This window comes from Hemitrygon akajei, chromosome 4 (assembly GCF_048418815.1).
Source record: "Hemitrygon akajei chromosome 4, sHemAka1.3, whole genome shotgun sequence".
In the NCBI taxonomy this organism is placed as follows: domain Eukaryota; kingdom Metazoa; phylum Chordata; class Chondrichthyes; order Myliobatiformes; family Dasyatidae; genus Hemitrygon; species Hemitrygon akajei.
The window spans coordinates 47,381,356-47,407,490 of record NC_133127.1 but is presented as its reverse complement, the minus strand read 5'-3'; the positions used below and the strand labels follow the sequence as shown (position 1 = coordinate 47,407,490).

At 39.6% G+C, this 26,135-nt stretch overlaps 1 protein-coding gene across 4 annotated transcripts in view; it reads right to left on the bottom strand.

Annotated features, from left to right (window-relative positions):
• sgms2a (sphingomyelin synthase 2a) overlaps window positions 1-26,135 on the bottom strand; it is a 101,159-nt gene that overhangs the window by 10,980 nt on the left and 64,044 nt on the right. For all 4 annotated transcript variants that reach the window (XM_073042502.1, XM_073042501.1, XM_073042504.1 and 1 more), the window contains 2 exons: window positions 10,449-10,566; window positions 2,334-2,487 (listed from right to left, as the gene is read on the bottom strand). In XM_073042502.1, the coding sequence (XP_072898603.1) occupies window positions 2,334-2,487; window positions 10,449-10,566 (272 nt within the window). The remainder of the gene's footprint in view (window positions 1-2,333; window positions 2,488-10,448; window positions 10,567-26,135) is intronic.

Here is a 26,135-nt window from a genome sequence, read left to right as displayed (position 1 = left end):
ATATCACAGACAGGTAGAAAGAAAGGGAAGAGTAATGTAGAATTAGATCAACACACACAAAATGCTGGTGGAACGCAGCAGGCCAGGTAGCATCTATAGGGAGAAGCACTGTCAACGTTTCAGCCTGGCCTGCTGCATTCCACCAGCATTTTGTGTGTGTTGCTTGAATTTCCAGCATCTGCAGATTTCCTCGTGTTTGCCTGTAGAATTAGATGCTCAATTCAGATTACTGTAATCTGTCAATCTCAAATAAAGATATTTCACCTCTGAATAAGGTTTATTTTTATTTTTTACCATTATAGTTGTTATAAGCAAGTTTTTCATTGTATCTCTCCCTCACCTTACTTGTGCATGTGACAAAAAACTTGACTTGAAATTTTGTATCAGGACATTTGACCATAAAAAAACATGGACCAGAATTAGGTCATTTGGCCCATCGAATTTGTTTTGCCATTTCACCATGGCTAATTTATTATCCTTCTCAACCCAATTCTCCTGCCTTCTCCCCATAACCTTTGATGCCATGACTAATCAAGAACTTATCAACCTCTGCTTTAAATATACCCAATAACATGGCCTTACAGCTGACTGTGGTAATGCATTTCACAGATGCATTATCCCCCAGATAAAGAAATTCCTCCTCATTTCTGCTCTAAATGGAGACATGCCTTTTTTCTAAATGGACGTCCCTCTATTCTGAGGTTGTGCCATTTCAATTATTTGCACAATTATTTAATTGCTGGGTTACTGTAAATATAGTTAGGAAGGGAGATAGCAGTTTTGGACATCCTAGGAGGAGGAAATCTGGTAGAAGCATTTCTAGCAGATGATTTGCCCTTGTGACTCTAGCTCTAACCCTTAAAGCATCTAGCAAGGTCTCTGAAGAATCCTTTCTTGGACAGTACTTGATCTCTGCTTTTTGACTCCTGACTAGTTATGATTCACGAATAATGATTCACGTGAAAAGTCAGATACACAGGAATATATGCTGTTTCACTATAGATAGATAGATAGATAGATAGATACTTTATTCATCCCCATGGGGAAATTCAACTTTTTTCCAATGTCCCATACACTTGTTGTAGCAAAACTAATTACATACAATACTTAACTCAGTAAAAAATATGATATGCATCTAAATCACTATCTCAAAAAGCATTAATAATAGCTTTTAAAAAGTTCTTAAGTCCTGGCGGTAGAATTGTGAAGCCTAATGGCATTGGGGAGTATTGACCTCTTCATCCTGTCTGAGGAGCATTGCATCAATAGTAACCTGTCGCTGAAACTGCTTCTCTGTCTCTGGATGGTGCTATGTAGAGGATGTTCAGAGTTATCCATAATTGACCGTAGCCTACTCAGCGCCCTTCGCTCAGCTACCGATGTTAAACTCTCCAGTACTTTGCCCACGACAGAGCCCGCCTTCCTTACCAGCTTATTAAGACGTGAGGCGTCCCTCTTCTTAATGCTTCCTCCCCAACACGCCACCACAAAGAAGAGGGCGCTCTCCACAACTGACCTATAGAACATCTTCAGCATCCCACTACAGACATTGAATGACGCCAACCTTCTTAGGAAGTACAGTCGACTCTGTGCCTTCCTGCACAAGGCATCTGTGTTGGCAGTCCAGTCTAGCTTCTCGTCTAACTGTACTCCCAGATACTTGTAGGTCTTAACCTGCTCCACACATTCTCCATTAATGATCACTGGCTCCATATGAGGCCTAGATCTCCTAAAGTCCACCACCATCCCCTTGGTCTTGGTGATATTGAGACGCAGGTAGTTTGAGTTGCACCATATCACAAAGTCCTGTATCAGTTTCCTATACTCCTCCTCCTGTCCATTCCTGACACACCCCACTATGGCCGTGTCATCAGCGAACTTCTGCACATGGCAGGACTCCGAGTTATATTGGAAGTCTGATGTGTACAGGGTGAACAGGACCGGAGAGAGTACGGTTCCCTGCGGCGCCCCTGTGCTGCTGACCACCGTGTCAGACCTACAGTCTCCCAACCGCACATACTGAGGTCTATCTGTCAAGTAGTCCACTATCCAATCCACCAAGTGAGAGTCTACTCCCATCTCCGTTAGTTTGTGCCTTAAGATCTTGGGCTGGATGGTGTTAAAGGCACTAGAGAAGTCAAGGAATGTAATCCTCACAGCACAACTGACCCCCTCTAGGTGAGAGAGTGATTTGTACAGCAAATACGTGATAGCATCCTCCACTCCCACCTCCACTCCATAGTGTGTTATATTGTGCCAAAGCACCACTGCATCTACCCCCATGCACTTTTGCAGTTAAGATCAACAACTACTCCATTCAGGAAACCACTTACATTCCTTTATGAACAAATAAGTGATAGTCAGCATAACAGTGTGACCGCTGTAGAGGAAGTCTCCACACATGATGTGTGACCCAGTAATGGAAAGCCCTCCACCAGATATCAGCTTTAAGATTCGTTGTAGTTTGGCCTGAGAGTCCCCATACAGCTGGAAGAGAACAAAACAATGATGAGACATTTACTGATTCTCCTCAAATAGGTCCAATGACCACCCCCCACCACCCCAAGCCCAGGGTTCACCCACTCTGGAGTTACAAACTGTGGACGTATAAAGGTAATACAAATTCCCCACTGTGCCATTTGCTCAAAAACAAACCAAAAAAAAGACTGTTACTTTAATTTAGACAAGGAATTTCTTGTAGAATATTTAATACAAAACTGTGTATCCACCTTAAATGCTATTATTCAACTTACACTCAAACTGTGAATTGTTCCTTTGTTTTTTAGATTGGTAGTGTATTCTGTTTCTCTGATGCCTTGTAACTCGATCAGCTCACGAGGACAGAAAACACATCAGTTTGTTCAGATAAAAACTGCAAGCACAGTGCGATAATGTTGCAGTTACTAACCATACAACTGTGTAACATAGCCCTTCAGGTGTTTGCAACCCAATGACCTTTTAGTATCAGTTACGTTCACTGTTGATCTCACAATCCGACACACTACAAACTACAATAACAAATAGATCATTAATTCAATTGCCTTTTTTAATTCAAGGGATGCAAACCAACTGGAAAAGTCAGTATCTTTAATTATAAAATTAGCAATTACATTGCATGTCTTTTATCTGTCATCATTCACTGTATTGAGCACATCACTACCTTTGCTTGCAATTTTTATATTATGGTGATATGGCATAAAATTGTCTCAGAATGTAAGAAAGTAAACATATTGCATGTTTCATTCTTGTAAATAATTTTTATCATTAATAAAGTTTATTTTGGATAAACAAAAAGTTACAGTCAGAAGCTGATTGCTCGTTACATTGGAAGACCAGAAAGTTTCAGGCAAACCAGAGTGAGTCTTTCAGAATGCTGTTGATCTTGATCTTCCAACAGCAGTCGACATTTATCTCAGTGTTCATCCTGAGCAAAATCCACAAAGCAGTGATTCCTGTGTCACCATCACTTGGAATGAACCTCAATCAGCATTTATTGACCATCCTTAATTAACCCTTAACTGAATGACTTCGCTTGGTAAAGAGTCAGTCAAATTGTTATGGATGTGGAGTTACATCCAGATCCAGGTCAAGGAATAACATTCGAGTACCTGATGAGTTTTAAAGGACAGCCTGGTGTTTCATCATCAGTACTGATAACAAGTTCAATATTCCAGAATTTATTTAGAGTGATGACCTTTGCCTTGAAAGATTACGTGTGTTATTAGCAGATCTGCTGGGTGCTTTTAGTATTTTGTTTGCATTTCAGATTTCTAATATTTGCTTTATGGAGTCAGGGGGTCTACATCACAGGGGTAAAGCTGGATAATGTTGAACTGTCTCCAACCACAATAATCCCAAATACTTGACTATTTTCAATGTATTTATATGCAATTTAATGAAAACATAGAAGTTTATATTCAATAAGTCACTGACAAAACAGAATATATAATGTTAGGTGCATTATTCTAGCACCAGCCTTACTTGGCTTGGGTTTCTGAAGAAACTGGATTTCTAGAGCCTGTTCCAGATGCAGCTGCAAGCCACTGATAAAAGGCCAGATTTAAAATTATTTCAAGAAACTTCCAACATGGGTTTTGCCCAGAGCACACTTTCTCTCCTTCACCCGCTAGGAGCTGAATGGTTCCTGTCATGTGACATGTCATTAATATGATTGCCCTTCTTCAGTGAAGTGGGAACACAAAGGGCATTGATGCATTGTAAACAGAATGCGATGGTTTGTTGGCACAACACATATGTTAATTTGATGGCATCATTAATGTACAGGAGGACATGTACTGTACTTTGTGTATTAATTTCCTATACATTTTTATGAATATAAAAATATACCTTGGGATACCTTTGTTACAACTGTACAAGACATTGGTGAGGTTGCACTTAGAAGTTGTGTGCAGTTTTGGTCACTACTATGGGAAGGATGTAGTTAAGCTAGAGAGAGCACAAGGATGAGAAACTAGAGCAGGGGGTTGTCCTCTGGAGCTGAAGTGACTAAAGGGGTGGCTTTACAGAGGTTTATAAAATGACAAGGGACACAGATAAAATGGATGGATGTACTCTTTTTCCAAGGGTATGGGAATCTAAATTGAGAGGGCATGGATTTAAAAGATTTAGTAGGGATTTTGAGAGGCAGGCTTTACCACACATTAGTTGGTGTATATGGGAACAAACTGCCAGAGGCAGTGACAGATGTGGGTACAATTACAAAGTTTGAAAGACATTTGAACAGGTTCATGGATAGGGAAGGTTTAAAGAATTTTGCCCAATGCAGGCAAATTAGACCAGTCATGGAAGAGACCTTGATCCACATGGACAAGTTGCGCCAAAGGGCCTATGATCATATTTTTATAACACTAAATAAAAAATGTAGCTGGCTCCCTTTAGTCTGCCAAAATGTATTGGTCTTCCATGGTAAGGAGATGTCTGCATACGGATATTGCTGATTGGCACATTCCAAGGTACTGGCGTATTGCTGCAGGATGAAACCCAAGTTCAGTGCAGCTACTGCAAAGCCTTTGTAGATAAAAGAGGAACACAATACTGGGTCCTGCGCGAAGAGCTGGGTCCTATTTAACAACCTCTCAAACACTTCAGAGGTGCACTGTTTAAAGAGGAGGAAACAATGACTAGCTTTGATGCATTGTCTATTGAATTGATTGCACAACAAATGCAAAGTACATTGCATTATTCATTGTAAATACATGTCTTCATTGTATTTGCTGTGTATGTTATGGATAAAGGATACTTTTAGGAAAAAGTTATCTAGCTCTCTGTGACTTCACATCAAATGCTGAGCCTGACCTTACCTTATGTGCCCTTGCTTTCCCAAAAAGGTCATATGTAACACCATAAGATACCGGAACAGAATTAGACCATTTGGTCTATCCAGTCTATTTCACAATTTGATCATGGCTGATCCAATATTCCTCTCAGCCCCAATCTCCTAACTTCTTCCTGTAACCCTTTATGCCCTGACCAATCAAGAATCTATCAACCTCTGCCTTAAATATGCATAAAGACTTGGCCTCGACAGCTGTCCGATCCACAGTGCCACAGATTCACCACTGTCTGGCTAAAGAAATTCCTCCTCATCTCCATTCTAAAAGGCTAACCCTCTATTTTGAGGCTGTGTCCTCTGCTCTTAGACTCTTCCACCACAGGAAACCGCTCTCCACATCCATTCTATCAAGGCCTTTCACCATTTCATTGGTTTCAATGAAGTCACCCCTCATTCTTCTGAATTCTAATGAATACAGGCCAAGATATATCAAACTCTCTTCATATGACAAGCCATTCAAGCCTGGAAACATTTTTGTAAATCTCCAGTGAACTCTCTCCAGTTTCAGCACATCCTTTCTAAGATAAGGGGCTCAAACCTGCTTACAATCTTTCAAGAGAGGCCTCAACAGAGCTTTATAAAGTTTCAACATTACATCCTTGCTTTTATATTCTATTCCTCTTGAAATGAATGCTAACATTGCATTTGCCTTCCTCACCACAGACTCAACTTGCAAATTACCTTTAGGGAATCCTGCACAAGGACTCCCAAGTCCCTCAGCACCTCAGTTTTTTGTATTTTCTCTCCATTTAGAAAAAAGTCAACCCTTTCATTTCTTTTACCAAAGTGAATGACCATACACTTCCTGACACTGTATTTCATCTGCCATCTCTTTGCCATTCTCCTAATCTGTCTAAGTCCTTCTGTAGCTTCTTTACTTCCTCAAAACCACCTGCCTGTCTACCTATTTTCATATCATCTGCAAACATCAACAGTGCCAACAATTCCATCATCCAAATCATTGACATATAATGTAAAAAGAATCAGTCCCAACACAGACACCTGTGAAACACCACTAGTCATTGGCAGCCAGCCAGAAAAGGCTCCCTTTATTCCCACTCTTTACCTCCTGCCAACCAGCCACTTCCTTACCCGTGCTAGAATCTTTCCTGTAATACCATGGACTCATAGCTTGTGAGGCAGACTCATATGTGGCACCTTGTCAAAGGTCTTCAGAAAAACCAAAATACATAACATCAACTGATCCTCCTTTGTCTATCTTGCTTGTTAATTCTTCAAAGAATTCCAACAGATTTGTCAAGCAAGATTTTCCCTTAAGGAAGCCATGCTATGGCCTATTTTATCATATGCCTCCAAGTACCCCGAGACCTCATCCTGATAATCGACTTCAACGTCTTCCCAACCATTGAGGTTAGCCTAACTGGCCTATAATTTTCTTTCTTCTGCCTCTTACCCTTCTTGAAGAGTGGAGTGACATCTGCAATTTTCCAGTATTCCAGAACCATTCCAGAATCTAGTGATTCTTGAAAGCTCGTTACTCATGCCTCCACTATCTCTTCAGCCATTTTTCAGAACTCTGGGGTGTACACCACCTGGTCCAGGTGACTTATCTACCTTCAGACCTTTCAGTTTCCCAAGAATCTTCTCTCTAGTTATGGTAACTTCACACACTTAGTGCCCCCTGACACCTGGAACTTTCATTATATTGCTAGCATATTCCACAGTGAAGACTGATGCAAAATAGTTACTCAGTTCATCTGCCATTTCATTGCCCCCGGTTATTACCTCTCCAGCATTGTTTTCCAGCAGTCTGATATCCACTGTCCACTCTTTTACACTTTAAGTATCTGAAGAAACTTATGATATCCTCTTTAATATTATTGGCTAGCTTACTTTCGTTAAAAATCTTTACCTTCTAATGACTTTTTTAGTTGCCTACTGTTGGTATTTGAAAGTTTCCCAATCCTCTAACTTCCAATTAATTTTTGCTCTATCATATGCCATCTCTTTGGTTTTTATGTTGACTTTAACTTCTCTTGTTAGCCATGGTTGTGCCATCTTTCCTTTAGAATTCTTCTTCCTCTTTCAGATGTATATATCCTGGACCTTCCGAATTGATTCCCAAAATCCCAGCCATTGCTGCTCTGCCATCATTCCTGCCAGCGTTCTTTTCCAATCAATTCTGGCCAACTCCTCTCTGAATCCTCTGCAAGTCCCTTTACTCCACCGTAATACTGATACATCTGACTTCAGCTTTCCCTTCTCAAATTTCAGGGTGAATTTGATCATATTATGCTTACTACTCCTAAGGGTTCTTTTACCTTAAGCTCTTTAATCAATTCTGGTTCATTACACAACACCCAATCCAGAATAGCTGATCCCTTAGTGGGCTCAACCATGAGCTGCTCTAAAAAGCCATCCCGTAGGCACTCTAGATATTGCCCCTCCTGGAATCCAGCACAAGCTTGATTTTCCCAATCTAGCTGCATATTAAAGTCTCCCATGACTGTCGTAACATTGCCCTCCTGAAATACACTTTCTATCTCTGTTGTAATTTGTAGGCCACATCTTACTACTATTTGGGGGTCTGTATATAACTCCCATTAGGGTTTTTTTTTACCCTTGCAGTTCCTTAGCTCGATCCACAATGATTCAACACCTTCCAACCCTGTGTCACCTCTTCCTAATGACTTGATTTCATTTTTTTTGCCAACAGAGCAATGCGGCTCCCTTTGTCTTCCTGCTTGTCCTTTCGATACAATGTGTATCCTTGGACATTAAGCTCCCAGCTACAATCTTTCAGCCATGATTCTATGATGCCTACAACATCATACTTACCAATCTGCAACAGTGCTGCAAGTTCATCTCCCTTATTCCATATACTGTGCACATTCAGATACAACACCTTCAGACCTGTATTCACCTATCAGTTTTGTCTACCTTTTACATTACAACTCTATGGACTGTAATTTTGCCCTGTCGTCAGCCTCTCCTCACTACACATTGCCTATTTGTAAACAAGCTACCTCATCTACAGCACTCTCATCCGCCTTTCCTACAATACTTTTTGCATTGAAATAATATATGCAGCTCAGGAGACTAGCCGCACCATTCTTAACTTTTAACTCTGATTCTTGACTTTATCTGAGATCCACAACCTCTTCACTAACTGTTCTGGCACTCTGGTTCCCATCCTTCCCTCTTGGATATTAGTTCCCCTCCAGTTCAGTTGCAAACCTTCTGTACAGGTTCCATTTTCCCTGGAAGAGAGCCCAATGATCCTAAAATCTTATGCCCTCCCTCCTACACCACCTCCTTAGCCACGTTTTAAACTATATAATCTTCCTAGTTCTAGCCTCATTAGCATGTAGGGTAGCAATCCTGAGATCACAACCCTGGAGATCTGCCCTTTAACCAAGAACTTAACTACTTAAATGCCTATGCAGAACATTGTCACTCATCTTACCCATGTCATTGGTACCAACATGGTCCACAACTTCTGCTGTTCGCTCTCCCATTTAAGAATGCTGAGGACTCAATCTGAGATATTCCAGACGCTGGCACCCAGGAGGCAACTTAACATCTGAGAATCTCATTCTCGCCCACAAAACCTCCTGTTCCCCTAACTAATGAATCCCCTATCAGCACAGCATGCCTCTTCTCCCCTTTCCCTTCTGAGTCACAGAGGCGGACCCAGTGCTAGAGATCCAACCACTGCGACTCTCGTCTCTGTTAAGTATATCACAGCACAGGTCAATCCATGGACTGCCCGCACTGACCATTATACATTGTCTTACACTAATCAGAGATCTTATGGTGCCTGGTTTGTAGTCAGGGGTGGTATCCCATGGTTACTTTTCCCTGCAGAAACAAGACCAATTTATTGTATTTCTATCTTCATTTTAGGAAGAGTGCCTAATATAACAGAAAAAAAGGCAGCAGCCATTTTTTGTCTTTATCTGATAGAGATTTAATCCCAGAGACTTAGGTTTTTAATATTTTGTAAATGCTGATACAAATTAGCTGGCAGCATTAGATACAGCCACATCACATTACATCACGGAAATAACTTCCTTTCTCCTTCAGTTTAATAACTTTCTGTAGAGATTGGCCACTTGGGCATGTCAAAAATATTTACTATTGGTAACACTTTACACAGCCAAAGAAGACTAATCTGATACTGGCTGCTGGTTAACTCTTTCATTAAGCCTTCTATCTCACTCTGTTGGAGATATTCTCTTTGTTCTACCCATTCTTCTCCCACTGACTGAAAACTAACTTGCTTTCTGAGTAGCATCCAACCTGATGACGTGAATATTTAATTGTTTAACATCCAGTAATATCTTCCTCTCACCCTTCTCTCTTATTTCTATTGCATATTCTGGCACCCCTCTTATTTCTTCTCTTCTCCTGTCACTTCCTCCTGGTGCCTCCCCTCCTTCCATTCTCCCATGGTTCATTGTCTTCTCCTGTCAGATTCTTTCTTCTACATCCTTCTACCTTTTCCACCTATCGTCTGCCAGCTTGTCCTCCTTCCCCTCCCTCCACTTTTCCCCCTTCCTTTCTAATCCTGATGGAGGGTCTTGGCCTGAAATATTGACTATTTATTCCTGTCCTGCTTGACCTGCTGAGTTTATCCGGCATTTTGTGTGTGATGGGCTGGATGTGCAATAGACACACAGTGTGTGTCTTACCAGCATCTACAGAATTTCTTGTGGCTCTAATTCAATTATCTAGACTCCACTAGGACAGAGACTTTCAGAAATTCACACCTGCTGTGAGACGCTGTTGCTACACATCTCTAATTTTTAGTGATTGCCCACTGATCTTGTAGCTACATTTCTTCATTTGAGATTCTTCAAGGAGTGAAAAATTCTCAACATTCCCAAAAGATCTTTGGGTTTCTATAAAATCACTGCCTGACTTCCAAACAACAACACCACCAACAAAAAAGGCTCAATTTCTTTAGCTGCTTGTTGTAGGAAACCTCTCAGATTTCTGGAATTAGCCTGGGAATCACTTTTGGACTGCCTCCAATGTCAACATAATCTTTCTTAAATATGGAGAGTACAACACAAAACAAATGGAAAGTGGCCAAAACACATGGAAAATCTAGTCTAAATGAGGTTCTTACTTTTGGTGCACAGTGAAAATGCATTCCAGGCACAGGTAGAGTTGTGATGTACATTGTGATACACCTGTAAAGGTACAGGGTTCCCATTATGAAGAAGAACCTACGTCCCACAATTGACCTAGAGTAAAAAGAAGAAGCATTAGCTTATTTAATTATTTAATCACTCATAGAATTCATATTTTTGTATCAAAGACTGGACATCTCAAGAAGTAAATATGCTCTGAGCTGCTGGATTTCAGTTCCCGTCTTCAGAAATTCAGCACAGCCAAGAAGGGCCAAAAGGCCTGTTTCTGTGCTGTAATGTTCTATGGTTCTAAAACTTCTAAGTGAACAGCAGATAATGCAAAAATTAAAACAAAAGTAAATCCACACCTAAAGCACCTTTATACCACCACCATCTCTGTTCCATCAATCAATGCTGGAACATTGGAATAAGGAATAAAAGCACCAGAAGCCTCTTCAGCTCTTTGTGCCTGTTCCACCATTCAATAAGTGGAGGGATTATCTTCTAACTTTAGCTTCATTTTTCCACATTGATCCCACATCCCATAATATCCAAAATGTTATTAATCTCTGCCTAATTAATTCAGGTCCTAAGAATTCACAATGCTCTAAGGTAGAAAATTAAGATTTTCATCCCTTTCTGAATGGTCAATCGCCTATTCTGAAACATTAGCCCCTGGTTCTAGACACTCCAGCCAGGGGATACATCAACCCTTCTAAGTTCAAAATTCAAAGTTATTATCTAAGTACATATATGTCACTATATACTACCCTGAGATTCATTTTCTTGTGGGCATTCACATAAAATACAAAGAAGCACAATAGAATGAATGAAAAACCACACACAAGGCAGACAAACAAACACACAAAAAACAAAAATTGCAAATACAAGTGGAAAAAAAATGATAATAATAAATAAATAAGTGATAAATATCTGAAACGAGATGAAATTTCCTTGCAAGGAAGACCATAGGTTGTGGGAACAGTTTAGTGTTGGAATGAGTGAAGTTGAGTGAAGTTATCCTCTCTGGTTCAAGAGCTTGATGCTTGAGGAGTAATTACTGTTTCTGAACCTGATGGTGTGGGCCCTAACGTTTCTGTACCTCCTTTCTGATGGAAGCAGTGAGAAGAGAACATGGTTGGATTGTGGGGATCCTTGATGATAGATGTTGCTTTCTTGTCCAGTCCCATAAGGATTCTGGTTTTCTCATTGTGACCACCTTTCATTCGTTTAAGTTCTCTTTAAGCCCAATTTGCTTAATCTCTCCTGAAAGGACAAATTCCCTTTGCCAAGCAACAATATGGTGAATATTTGTTGCACTCCCTTATTTGCAGAATAATTGTCATGACCATTTTTCTAGAGCACTGTGAGGCAGAAAGGTACTGGCTGGCCCTTCAGTTCTGGAAAGTAGCTACCGTCTAAGATCTTACTTCAGGTTATGTTCACAGATAATCCAAAATTCGTGCTTGTTACAAAAGCCATGGAATAACACAGCATGAAAACAGGTCCCTTGGCCCATCTCATCCATGCCAATCAAGATGTCCATTTAAGCTCCTCCCATTTGCCCCATGTTTGGCCTATATCCCTTTAAACCCTTCCTATCCATGCACTTGCCTTTTGAATGTTGTTATTGCATCCACCTCAACCATTTTTCCTGCAGCTCATTCCATACACACACCACTTCTGTGTGAAGAAACTATATCTAAGGGCGTCTTTAAACCTAAACTGAAATCTAACCCAATTATCCTGTTCAGTGATACTACAATGCTACAATTACATTCAAGTTGGATAAATTTTTATTGGACAAATCCAGTCTTTTTTTTATATCAGTCAACAATTGTTTGGGGATGACAGCAGAAACTGTAATAGCATTGTTCTCTTACATTTTTATAACCAGTTAAATTTCTTCTGGAATTCTTCTATTGATCACAGTAACCTATCGTATAGATCTCAACATACTACCCAACTCTTTTTAAATATGTTCTGCTGGTTGTTTGGAAATACACATAAACTTTACAACTCTACTGGTCTCAATATTTTTGAGTCATAGAGTCAAGGAACACTAAAGCACAAAATCAGGCCCTTCAGCCGATGTAATGAATGAATGAAATTAATTTATTTTGGTCAGTACAGACATAACAAAAAGCATCATTTACAGTGATGATTTCATAATGATGATTTCAAAGGACAAAATTACAACAAATAACATAGATGTTCTTTAAAACAGACCAAAAGGGTGTAGGCTGAAGCTACAGCTTATTATGCCCACCCCTCTTACTTATACAACATATTTGGTGTCAATCATCACATCAGAAACAAAAAAAATTCATAATTTTTAAACACAAAATCCAATTCCAAATATCATTTATTTATATTACTCCCGTTCTTCTTAAATCATGTATTTTATATTTGTTCATTAAATAATTTTTTAATAATTTTTTAAACTTGTTAGGTGTAGTGCATGTTTTTAAATTCTTACTACAACTGTTCCATAGATTCACTCCTCTGACTGAAATACAATGATTTTCTACATTTGTTCTTATTTTTGAAATATACATGTTCCTCTCAAATCACGTTGACTTTCTCTCATTTTAAACAACCTTGGATACTTTGTGGTAGCTGTCCACTTTTTACTTTATACATAATTTGTATTATTTTAAAATCTACAAAATCTCTGAATTTTAAAGTGCTTAGTTAAATAAATCGTGGGTTGGTTGGCTCATAATAACTTGTCTTATTTACAATTCATATAACTTTCTTTTGGAGTAGAAAAATGGAATTTGTATTTGTTTTGTAAGTATTTCCCCATACCTCTACACAGCAAGTCATTTATGGGACTATAAGTGAACAGTATAATGTATAATGTGTTGGCGCGTGGCCAAGTGGTTAAGGCATTCGTCTAGTGATCTGAAGGTCGCTAGTTCGAGCCTTGGCTGAGGCTGCGTGTGTGTCCTTGAGCAAGGCACTTAACCACACATTGCTCTGCGAAGACACCGGTGCCAAGCTGTATGGGTCCTAATGCCCTTCACTTGGACAACATCGGTGGCGTGGAGAGGGGAGACTTGAAACTTGGGCAATTGCTGGTCTTCCATAAAAAAAACCTTGCCCAGCTTGCGCCCTGGAAAACTTTCAAAGGTGCAAATCCATGGTCTAGCGAGACTAATGGAGGTTTACAATGTATACATGATTACATGTATACATGATACAATGGTTTAAGAAATGTTGTGCTTTGTACAGTGTTGCAATAGATTTTGACATTTTTGCTTTCTTTGTGGTTTCTAGCTTAACTTACTATCTATTACTACTCCTAAAAATTTTGTTTCAGATACCTTATCAATTTCAACATCATTTATTCTAAGTTTACAGAGAGATTTAGGCCAGTTAGAAGAGTGGGCTGAATGATGGCAGATGGAGTTTAATGCTGATAAATGTGAGGTGCTACATTTTGGTAGGAATAATCCAAATAGGACATACATGGTACATGGTAGGGCATTGAAGAATGCAGTAGAACAGAGTGATCTAGGAATAATGGTGCATAGTTCCCTGAAGGTGGAATCTCATGTGAATAGGGTGATGAAGAAAGCTTTTGGTATGCTGGCCTTTATAAATCAGAGCATTGAGTGTAGGAGTTGGGATGTAATGTTAAAATTGTACAAGGCATTGGTGAGGCTGAATTTGGAGTATTGTGTACAGTTCTGGTCACCGAATTATAGGAAAGATGTCAACAAAATAGAGAGAGTACAGACAAGATTTACTAGAATGTTACCTGGGTTTCAGCACCTAAGTTACAGGGAAAGATTGAACAAGTTAGGTCTTTATTCTTTGGAGCGTAGAAAGTTGAGGGGGGACTTGATAGAGGTATTTAAAATTATGAAGGGGATAGATAGAGTTGACGTGGATAGGCTTTTTCCATTCAGAGTAGTGGAGATTCAAACAAGAGGACATGAGTTGAGAGTTGGAGGCAAAAGTTTAAGGGTAACACGAGGGGGAATTTCTTTACTCAGAGAGTGGTAGCTGTGTGGAACGAGCTTCCAGTAGAAGTGGTAGAGGCAGGTTCGGTATTGTCATTTAAAGTAAAATTGGATAGGTATACGGACAGGAAAGGAATGGAGGGTTATTGGCTGAGTGTGGGTCAGTGGGACTAGGTGAGAGTAAGCGTTTGGCATGGACTAGAAGGGCTGAGATGGCCTGTTTCCATGCTGTAGTTGTTATATGGTTTACTATACGAGTTTGGTACATGATTTCCAAATATTATGAATTTAGTTTTACTTAGATTCAGTGATAATTTGTTAGTATCAAACCATTTCTTTATAATTTTTAGTTCTTTCTCCACTTATCCATGCCAAATTATTATTCTGACTAGTCCATCAACCTTTACCCAGATCATAGACCTTCATACCCACCCCATTCATGTACCTTTCCAAATTTCTCTCAAAAGTTGAAATCGAACCTGCGTCCACCATTTCACTGACAGCTTGTTCCACACTCTCACCACCCTCTGAGTGAAGAAGTTCTCCTTCATGATCCCCTTAAACATGTTACCTTTCACCTTTAACCATGACCTCTAGTTGTCATCTGACCCAACCTCAATGGAAAATAACTACCCTATCTATACCCCTCACAATTATGTATATCTCTTCTCTCCTCCAAGACCATACCAGGCCTCTGTTTCACACCATATTCCCTGCTACCAAACCAACAAGCTGAGATTTCTAGATCTAGATTTATGAGGATGCTGTTTGGAATAGAGGGCATGAGTTATAGGGAGAGGGTGACCGTTCTGGATATTTATTCCTCAGAGCCTAGGAGATTGAGAGATAACCTGATAGAAATGTACAGAAATCACGAAGGGTATGGATAAGGAGGCTATAATCTTTTCCCCAGTGTTACAGAGTCCAAAGCTAGCGAGCACAGATACAAGATGAGTCAGGAGAGATTTAAAAAAGACTTGAGAGGTAACTCCTTCACACAGAGGATAGTGAGTATCTGGAATGAGCTACCTGAGGAAGTGGTCGATGTGGTTATAATGGCCACACTTAAGGAATTTTGGATAGGTACTATACATGAAGGAGAAGAGTCTTGGGGTGTTATGAACTAAAACACATGCAACTGGGACTAGCAGGAAGGATGAGGTGGTTGACATTGACAAGTTGGTCTGAAGGGCCGGCAGCTGTGATGTATTAATTCTTGAATCTATGAAAAAATTAATCCTGCATCAGATAGATTTAACATGACAAAATAGGAAGTGAGAAATAGGTGGGATTCTCCAGGGAGGCTGAGGCAACTAGCATGTGGGTGATATTACTGAACAATGCTTCAAGATGGGAAGAAATAGAAAGATTGCATGGCAACACACACAAAATGCTGCAGGAACTCAGCAGGCCAGGCAGCATCTATGGGAAAGTGTATAGTCAGTCAACCGAAATGTTGACTATACTCTCTTCCATAGATGCTGCCTGACCTACTGAGTTGCTCCAGCATTTTGTGTGTGTTGCTTGGATTTTCAGCATCCGCGTATTTTCTCTTGTTTGAGACAGTATGGTAACAGCTGATTTCTACACGGCCTAAATATTTCCATTCTCATTTTATAGGTTAATTAGTCATATGGGTGTGATTGAGTAGGACAGGCTCTTGGATCGGAAGAGCCATTTAATGTGCTGTACCTCAAAGTAAATAAAAAATAAAATAAATGAATTAAATAAACATGTTCTTTTTCAACATCAGAAAACAGAATATATTATCTGGCAATTATCTGGTTAGACTTATCGAGAGATTGTTATAAGCGAAAACTATGCTACAAAACACTTCGGAATGCCTCAGTAATGTGAAAGTGGCTGCAGAAACACAGTTTTTTCCTTTCAACAATTCAGGCCTTCAAAGGTTTGGATACATTTTTTGTCAACATATTCAGGTAAAATTACATCAATAGAAACCAGTCTGTATATCAGTCATGGTGTAGGGTCACTGCGTTCTCAAAACTTTAGTGTTACTCCTTATCCACATCCCAAGTTGCTAATTGGATAGAATGAAGTTTCCCTACACCTAAAGACAAGGTTTTTCTAAATTAGGAGTTCAACTCACACAAGCTACTGCAGAATTTTGATTACCTTCAAAATTCTTTAGATGTGTGGACAAAATGCTAAGGAACATGAATGGATAGTAAAAAGATATTTTGATACTGCAGTAAGGAAGTAAATTATTTTCAAAACATGAGTGAAACCCTAATTTTCTAATTTCTTTCCACAGTCTTTTGGTATCCATGTAAAATGTTTGTTTTGTGGAACAGTAGCTGAAGTTGTGACACGCCTTGTCAATGCACAGTGGTAATTTCCTGCAAGTTGCTTTAGGGCTATTTGAGTCATCAACCTTTTCTAGTTTATTTAAATGATTTCTTGTGGCAAAGCCTTTTCTGTGCTACAAACCACAAGATGATTTGGCAAGAATGACCCCGTCTTGCTGATAATTGCTGTGGAACAGTCAGCCATGACTCAATGCTTAGCACTTCCATGTGAGTCAGATGGCGATGTGTTCCTGCCTCAATCTAGAGACGTGACACAAAAAGCTTGTCTGAAACTCAAATCCACCAAAAAAAATACAGCAACTTTGTGGCTGTTGCCTTTCATATGAAATATTAACCCTTTATTCTCTCTCATGTAGATCAAAGTTCAAAGTAAATTTATTATCAAAGTATGTGCGTATTATCACATACTACCTTAAGATTTATTTTCTTGCAGGAGTTTACAGGAAAAAGGAAATAAGAGTTGAGGAAAAATTGTACATAAACAGACAAAGGCTACCAAACAACCAATGTACAAAAAATTAATGACGATACTGGATACTGAAATCTAGAACAATAAGCAATCTGAAAAACTCAGTGGGTCAATCAACCTTTGTAGGGAGGGGATGAGAGGAATGGGCGATGTTTCAGAATGAGATACTGATGCACCATCAATAACTCACTCTGAGACGTAAGAAGCGAGATATCAGCTTTTATTGACTGGAAGAATGAACAACACTACATCCTGGAGAATGAGGCCGGGCTCAGGCCTCAATCGCCTTTATACAGGGGTCTGTGGGAGGAGTCATAGGAGCAGTCCAGACAGGTATATGTAGTTCACCACAGATACTGCATCAGGTCTGAGTGTGTACAGGAAAGAGAGCCAATATTAAGAAGAGTCAGGCCAGAATGGCAGTGGTCAGTAGGTGATAGGTCGACGGAGAAGGCATGAAGGATGATGGACAGGAGGATCCAAGTGGGGGAACAGGTGTATTTGGGAGAGATAGGCAGATGGGTGGCAGGTAGAAGACAAATATAAAAAGGGCAGTTATAACAAGGTGGGGAGGGAAGAGTAAATGCAGGCACTGAGGCTGGAGAGTGAAACGAGGGATTCAAAGGCTTGTAGGAAGCATTAATAGAAAGATGAAGGGCAGGTGGAACCAAATGGGGGAGGGAATCAGGTGGGTGCAGTGGGTGGTTTGGAGGTGGATGGGACCAGGAGGAGGAGAAGGAGGGATATGGGAAATCGTACAAGAATGGAAGAACCAGAGGAGAGAAGGAGGGAACACAGAAGATAAGTGTAACCATTTGAAAGATGCATCGAGCTACATTTTGAGATGACCTGCGATCTTCAAAGGCACCATACAAGTGCAAAACTTCTTTTCTTGCAAGCCAGCACCACCACTTAGTCTCATTTTAAGGACTGTCTTTACCAACTGGTTATGGATTCAAACTCCAACCTTTAGGGATCCTGTCTAAATCTATGGGACTATCTTTTCCCCTTGACTCTTGGTTTAGGGGAAGGGGATAAGAGTTCATCCTAAAGTACTCAATATGAAAACACGTGTAACCCTTTCACCATAGGCTCATAATGAGTTAGCTATTACTGTGAACACAAGCTAACAGCAGCATAGCTCAAAAACGTATGGGAATAATGATGAAAAGGCCATTTCCAATAAATGACTGTAAATCAGTCATGGTGTAGGGTCACTGCGTTCTCAAAACTTTAGTGTTACTCCTTATCCACATCCCAAGTTGCTAATTGGATAGAATGAAGTTTCCCTACACCTAAAGACAAGGTTTTTCTAAATTAGGAGTTCAACTCACACAAGCTACAGCAGAGTTTTGATTACCCTCAGTAACACTTTAGATGTGTGGACAAAATGCTAAGGAACATGAATGGATAGTAAAAAGATATTTTGATACTGCAGTGAGTAAGGAAGTAAATATGATTGGGGTAAACACAAACATAAAAATTTGAATGTCCCTTTAAGGGGAAGTAGGACTGTTACTTGTATGAATACTGCCACACCCATGCAAATTTACTGTTCGTCAGGAAGCAGTAATTTAACTCACAGCAGTATAAACTTAAATTGAAATTGTATGTATTGACAAACTATCTTAAACTGTAACAAGCACAATATACTATTGTGCTTGCTAAACAAGAACAGGGCCCATCATATATACACACACACACCGTATATATAAAATCATTAGTCTATAATATACATAATCATTGGAGCTCATTGTTGCATAATCAATCCAGATTGCTTCATTTTGTTTATTGACAGTACTAAAATAGTTTTGCACTGAAGAACCCATCCTGGGAAAATATATTCACACAGCATCCAAGGAAAAGGTGTCAAACTTTCTCCAAGGGCATGTGCTAACTAGCTACCTAAAAGTTATCTGAACATTCTCCGAGAGTGCAACGGTGGAGAATTTTCTGACAGCCGCATCTGTACTTCCAAATGGGTCCTACGAGTGTTTCAGCATGCTCCTCGACATTTGTTGTCTGTTTCCATTCTCCTTCTTTGATCCTGCATTTTCTCTCTCTCTCTCTACCCCACTCTTCCTCCATGCATGCTCTCTGAATATTCACAAGTCAAATCCTATTGCTAATTCAACAGCATAATTTGTCAATCAACTTAATTTTTATTATAGTGAAAATGAAATACCCCATTGTATAATGTAATTAAAGGAACATATTGCATTTTGAGAAATGCAATTTGAGAAACGTATGAATGAACCTGGTCATAAACCAGGGTATTACATTCTCCCTCCGCCAAAATAGATACGTCCTTATGACTCTGTAAACCTTTGACACTTATCAAGCTCATTATTGATAACACTACACTTATATCCCAGTAACAATATCAGTCATGTTCACACGTATGTTCTGACAGTAGTCAGGCATATGGCTCCAGCATTCAAATGAATTAAGTGATTACAGGACTTCCAAACCATTTGTAAATAGATGCAATATATTTCATCACTGGGATTGACAAAACACTCATATTTCCAGATGTGTCATATGCCAGTCTATCTGGCGGTTTCCTGACTCTCTGAGATCTTATCTTATTTTCAGTTTGTTCAGTTTCATCATCATTTAGTAATTGATCCTTCGTCACTATTTCTTCAGCTTGAGTATTCCCTTGTGGATTTTCATATTTACTTTGAAATGTCACATCCTGTCTCTCATTCATTCCTTCCGGAAATTCAGTTTCTCCTGTCACCTGACTAGACTCTACTTCATCTTCAATTATATTGGAGTCTGTTTCCCTTTCACTATCTAATATTACTTTTGGTTGTCCAGTGGTTGTACTCCCCACTATACCCATGTCTAGCCTGAAAGATTCAGACATGTCTTCATCAACACCTTTCGGGAGATTTGCATGAGACAAGTCATACCACATTCCAACTTCCTCATCTTCTGAGTCTGTATATTATTCAATGGACTTGTTTGGATTCTCTTCTTTCCACCATAACCATCCTATTGTTTGATTTATCTTCAGCTTGTTTCCTTTCTTTTCTACTCCTCCATTGCAGAGTTCCTTTGCTCGGTGTAGGTTCTATATCAAACTCTAGGTCAATACGTACTTCCTGCACGAGAGGTAAAAGCTGGTTCCAATGGAGAACTTTTACAGGAGCATGTCCATCTTCTGGTTTCTACTGCAAAACTGGCAAATTTGGCATCTGACTCTCCACTTTATAAGGTGTAGAGATCCCTCAGTCAGCTAACTTGTGCTTCCCCTGTAGTCCTAAATTTTTTATTAGAAGTCTATCTCCAGGATCAGTTGAGGAAATCTAACCCTTTAGTAGCATCACTTTTTTGTTTTCTTAGCTTTGTTTTCTAGTAGAAACCAATGCTAATTCATAAGCTTTTTGCAGTCCTTCCTTCATATCAGACACATACCAGAGATAAGTTTTCTGTGGTAAGTCCTCACAATCTCGCTTGACATGTCCATCTTCTCCACATTTGTAACAGCAAATTCCAGGCCTATCCTCAAACAAGCAACCCTTTGCAGCAACATTCCTCCACTTTGTGATTTTCCCAGGTGGGTCGGGTTTTCCAGTGGATGTGTCACATCTAGTTGAAACTTGAGCAGACATCAATGGAGCATCTGTGCTTGAATACTTACACCTCATTTCTCAAAAGCCCTACTTCTGTGGCATCAGGGGTCACTTTAGCAACAGAGGCTACCACTGAAGACTTAAGTTGGCTTTTGGAAACATTTCACTCCTTAATCATATTTTCTTCCTCTTTAATTTCTCTGAGTAGCTCTGTAGAGGATGGTGGATCACGCATCTTGTGGGTCATTCAAATACATAGAGCAACCACATCTTGTGATAATGCGCCCTTCACAACTTGCTCCACTCTCAAGCGATTTATCTCAGAGAGTTGAATATCCCCTTTGCGGCTCAAACATTGCAGCGGTTTCTCTAATCTGAAAAGGCAGACAATGAGCTTCTCTCCATCCTCTTAGAATGTCTGTCTGAACTTCACCCTGAGATCAGCTGAAATTTCAGTAGTGCCAAAAGCATCTTCCAGAGCTTTCATATAGTTAGCTTGAGGTGGCTAAAGGATTTTCTGCTTTAAGGAAACTCACTACATCAGCGGCAAGATCTGTTAAACTTAACTGAGGATGGGCCTGGTATTTTCTGTTACAAATTTGAAGAAGTCTCTGATTCTTTATATTGTCTGAGCAACGCCATTTATGAGCAACGCCGCTCAGCCCAAGCCTCATACTCTTCTTCTTCGTTTGGTGTGGGTGTGACTCCAGAGAACGTTCTCTGCTTACAATAACCTTGGATCTCAACAGATATGCATTTAACGACCAGTAATGGCCAGCTCAGAATTCAGAACAACAGTTGAAGGACTTAGTTGAGTTATTACATCATTCAGAATTTTCCCTTCATTCCTCAGAAAAGTGAGCAATTTGAACTGAATGTCTTCACCCTCAGCAGCATCTAAATCACAGTACCTTAATTATGATGCACTTTAAATTGCACTAAAATAACACAGGCTTGAACACAAATAAACAGGCTATCCAACCATTATACAGCCATAGTACAACTTTCATCCAGCATCCCGTCCCGTTTGAGACCGCCAGAATGTAACCCTCTCACCACAGGCTTGAAATGAATTAGCTATTACTGTGAACAGCAACGTAACTCGGCAATGCATGGGAATATTGATGAAAAGGCCATTTCCAATAAATGAATGTGCCCAGGGTAAATATGATTAGGGTAAACAGAAATATAAAAGTTTCAATGTCCCTTTAAGGGAAAGTAGGCTTGTTACTTGTATGAACACTGACACACCCATGCAAATTTACTGTTTGCCAGGAAGCAATAATTTAACTCACACCAGTATAAACTTAAATTGAAATTGCATTGACAAACTACTTTAAACTATAACAAACACAAAATACTATAAAGAACATGGCCCATTGTGTGTGTGTGTGTGTGTGTGTGTGTGTATATATATACACACACACACACACACACACACACACACACACACACACACACACACACACACACACACACATATATACATGCACACACTTTAGTCTATAAGGTGCAGGTAATCATTGGAGCTCATTGCTGTCTAATAAATCTAGGTTGTTTCACTTCATTTACTCAAGTACCGAAATGGTTTTGCACTGAGAACCCAACCCAGGGAAAAAAAACCACACAATGTCCAAGGAAAAGGTGTGGGACTTTCTCCAAGGTCATATGGTTAACTAGCTAACTAAAAGTTATCTGCACATTCTTCATGAGATCATTGACTGCATAAGGATTTTCTGACCGCGGCATCTGTCCTTCCAAATGGATTCCGTGAGCACTTCACCACGTTCTTCTACTATGTTCGCTGTGCATTTCCATTCTCCTTCTTCGATCCTGCTCTCTCTCTCTCTCTAGAAAATGGCTGCCCTACTCTTTTTCCTGTGTTCTCTATAGAATATTCCCAAGACAAACCCTATTGCTAATTCAATAGGCCTGATTTTGTCAACCGATTTTTTTATTACTCGATTGTATAATGTAAATAAAGGAACATATTGCATTTTGAGAAAATCTACAGAAAATAAAATATCCAACAGCATAACTGTATTAATCAAATAAACACAAGTGAATCTGCAGATGCTAGAAATAAATAAAAAAACACAAAATGCTGGCAGAACTCAGCAGGCCAGACCTAAGGGTTTCGACCCGAAACGTCGTCACTACCTCCTCCCATAGATGCTGTCTGGCCTGCTGAGTTCTGCCAGCATTTTGTGTTTTTTAATAAAATAAAGCATGGTCTTAAACCAGGGTATTGCACATGTGTGGGCTCAACTCTACTTCTGAATTTCATTTAGAATGAGTCCAATGGAACTAAAGTTTAGAACTGGTGTTCATTTTGGTCTGTTCCTTCACTGTGGATTTAGTACATGCAACAAGAGCATAAATATCTACTCCTGGATCAGTGGAGGAATTCAGAATGCTTGAACATCCTGACTAATGGAGCACAAGAGAAAAGCTTTCAGGGATTAGAGCTTTAACACTGCCTCATCTGTTTCTCCTTATTCAAAGTAGCAAATGTTGAGTCTGGTGTATTTGGAACTGCATCACCGGGCAGTGATGTGAACAGAAAACTTCTTGTCAATTACAATTTAAGAACAAAGTTTAACCTCGGCTTATATCATATAAGGCATCTACCCTAATGCAAAATATGATATCTGGACACATCTCAAGTTAAAATAAAAAGATTTTATTTCTTTCACTCTGTGTGGTAAATTATTCCAATCGAACATTTAATACCCTCTTAAATCTATTCTTCTTATTCTTCATTAAAAGTGTAATTAACTTCATCTATTTTTTGACTCAGCAAGAGGTTTGGCTCAGTGGGTGGCTATCTGTTTCAGAGCCAGTTGATTATGAGATCAAGTCGCATTCCACAAACTTGAGTAACAATCTTGTGCATTATTAAAGGAGTGGTGCTTTGCTGGGGATGCAAGCTTTCAGATCAGATCCTAATCTAATGCATTGCACCACTGAAAAAAGTAACACAAATGTAATTATCCCTGTGTCCTAGTTACATGGATCTTTTTTTCACCCGAGTAGTGATACTCTCTATGATATAGAATACACTGCCTGCGATAAGTTCCATAAGGTAGTTATAACCAGGGTGATGGTAGTGGGGATAAGCTCCCACTACTATTAAATGCTCCCAACTGCATGCATCTCAAATAGCCTCTAACAAGCAAGTCCAACTCCAAGCCTTTACATATGGTTTAGCTACCAAGCCCCACAGAACTGTTTCCATTAACAGGAGAATGGGCAAAAGTGGGTTACTGGTGCCTTAAAACTAGTTGCTTTGGACAGATGGTGCTCATCAGCCATTGTAGGCAGCTCATCTATGAGAAGGAAAATTATGACCTCAAACCTACGCTGCCTTGCAGCTATACCCCTTCACGGGTAAGGCTTTGGGAGTAAATCCTGAGGAAAAATCCAGAGCTGTAATCCCTAAAATAATCCTACGTTGAGCTCAACATTGACTGGCCATCCTATGATGCTGTTGATGCCAAACGGTATCAGTCTCTGCCATTCCTTTGGATTCATCAGCTGCATGGAGAGGTGGGGCCTGCTACATGGGCAACAGCTTGCTCTCCATATCATTCTGCCCTGGCTTGCACATCATGAACATCCATGGTCAACCCCAGCCAACAGAGGCACTCAATGCCTGAGATAGTCACTGAAGCAGAATCTAAGAAATGTCATCATGTAAACCGATGGCTCAGGTGCCCAAGATGACAAGCACAAAAATGTTGTTGACACACAGCATGAAGTGTTGCCCACTTAATTCTTCAAACCACACACACAATTACAAAAAAGATACTTAACAATTATATTTACTGGTGAAGGAAGCAGTGATTGATTTTTTTTAAAACAACCCAAGTGCAGTGAGATGTTCTCACAAGGTACATCTCATGCCAGCAGGATGCTTGCGAAAGCATACGACGTTGGATCATAAATTTTGAAATCTTCGCAGAAATGTTGTACACATCAGTATTAGGATAGCAAATAGTTTAATCAGTTGGCATGGGCTTCTATACAGCAAAGCTTATAAGTTCATGTGCACATTACTTATATATGAAGTGCAATAACAATACTATTTGAAACTGATGTTATTTTTCAATTGTCTTAAAAATTATTAATAATTTTTGAACGGGTTTTTTACAATGTTTAATTTATTTCAACTTGTTATAATTTTATTCATAGCAAAACAATGAATGCACACAAGTAAGAGACTTCCTTTTTGTTTAAAAACATCCATAAGCATTGTTACCAATTACTTATCAATAATAATTTCAGCTCAAAATTACCATAGCATGCTGGAGAACTTTTTTTTAGTAGATTATCTCCAATTTGGACAAATGCTTTCAAAAACATTCACCTAGGCCAAAGTGCTAGAAGATGGGAGTAATATTGTTGGCTGCCCACTGATCAGTGTGAATTCAACAGGCTGAAAGCCCTGGTTCCATGCTGTTTAACTCAATAATTCTCTAAGATGCTATTATTAATCTCCACCCAACATCACTAAAACATTAGTTTATGGTAATTTGCTGAATACACATTATAGTATTCTTCTCTTCTGTTACAATAATCATTACCTGTTACCTATGAAATGTTATCTGAAATATTTCCAGACCTCTTAAGGTACAGCAAAAATACAAGTTGAATCAATGATTGGATAAGTCACTGGGACCGGATGAGATGTACCCCAGGCTACTGTGGGAGGTGAGGGAGGAGATTGCTGAGCCTCTGGCAATGATCTTTGCATCATCAATAGGGATGGGAGAGGTTCCGGTGGATTGGAGGGTTGCAGATGTTGTTCCTTTATTCAAGAAAGGGAGTAGAGTTAGCCCAGGAAATTATAGACCAGTGAGTCTTACCTCAGTGGTTGGTAAGTTGATGGAGAAGATCCTGAGAGGCAGGATTTATGAACATTTGGAGAGGTATAATATGATTAGAAATAGTCAGCATGGCTTTGTCAAGGGTAGGTTGTGCCTTACGAGCCAGATTGATTTTTTGAGGATGTGACTAGACACATTGATGAAGGAAGAGCTGTAAATGTAGTGTATATGGATTTCTGCAAGGCATTTGATAAGGTACCCCATGCAAGGCTTATTGAGAGTAAGGAGGCATGGGATCCAAGGGGACATTGCTTTGTGGATCCAGAACTGGCTTGCCCGCAGAAGGCAAAGAGTGGTTGTAGACAGGTCATATAGTCATATGAAGGTTGGTGACCAGTGGAGTGCCCCAGGGATCTGTTCTGGGACACTTACTCTTTGTGATTTTTATAAATAACCTGGATGAGGAAGTGCAGGGATGGGTTAGTAAGTATGTTGATGACACA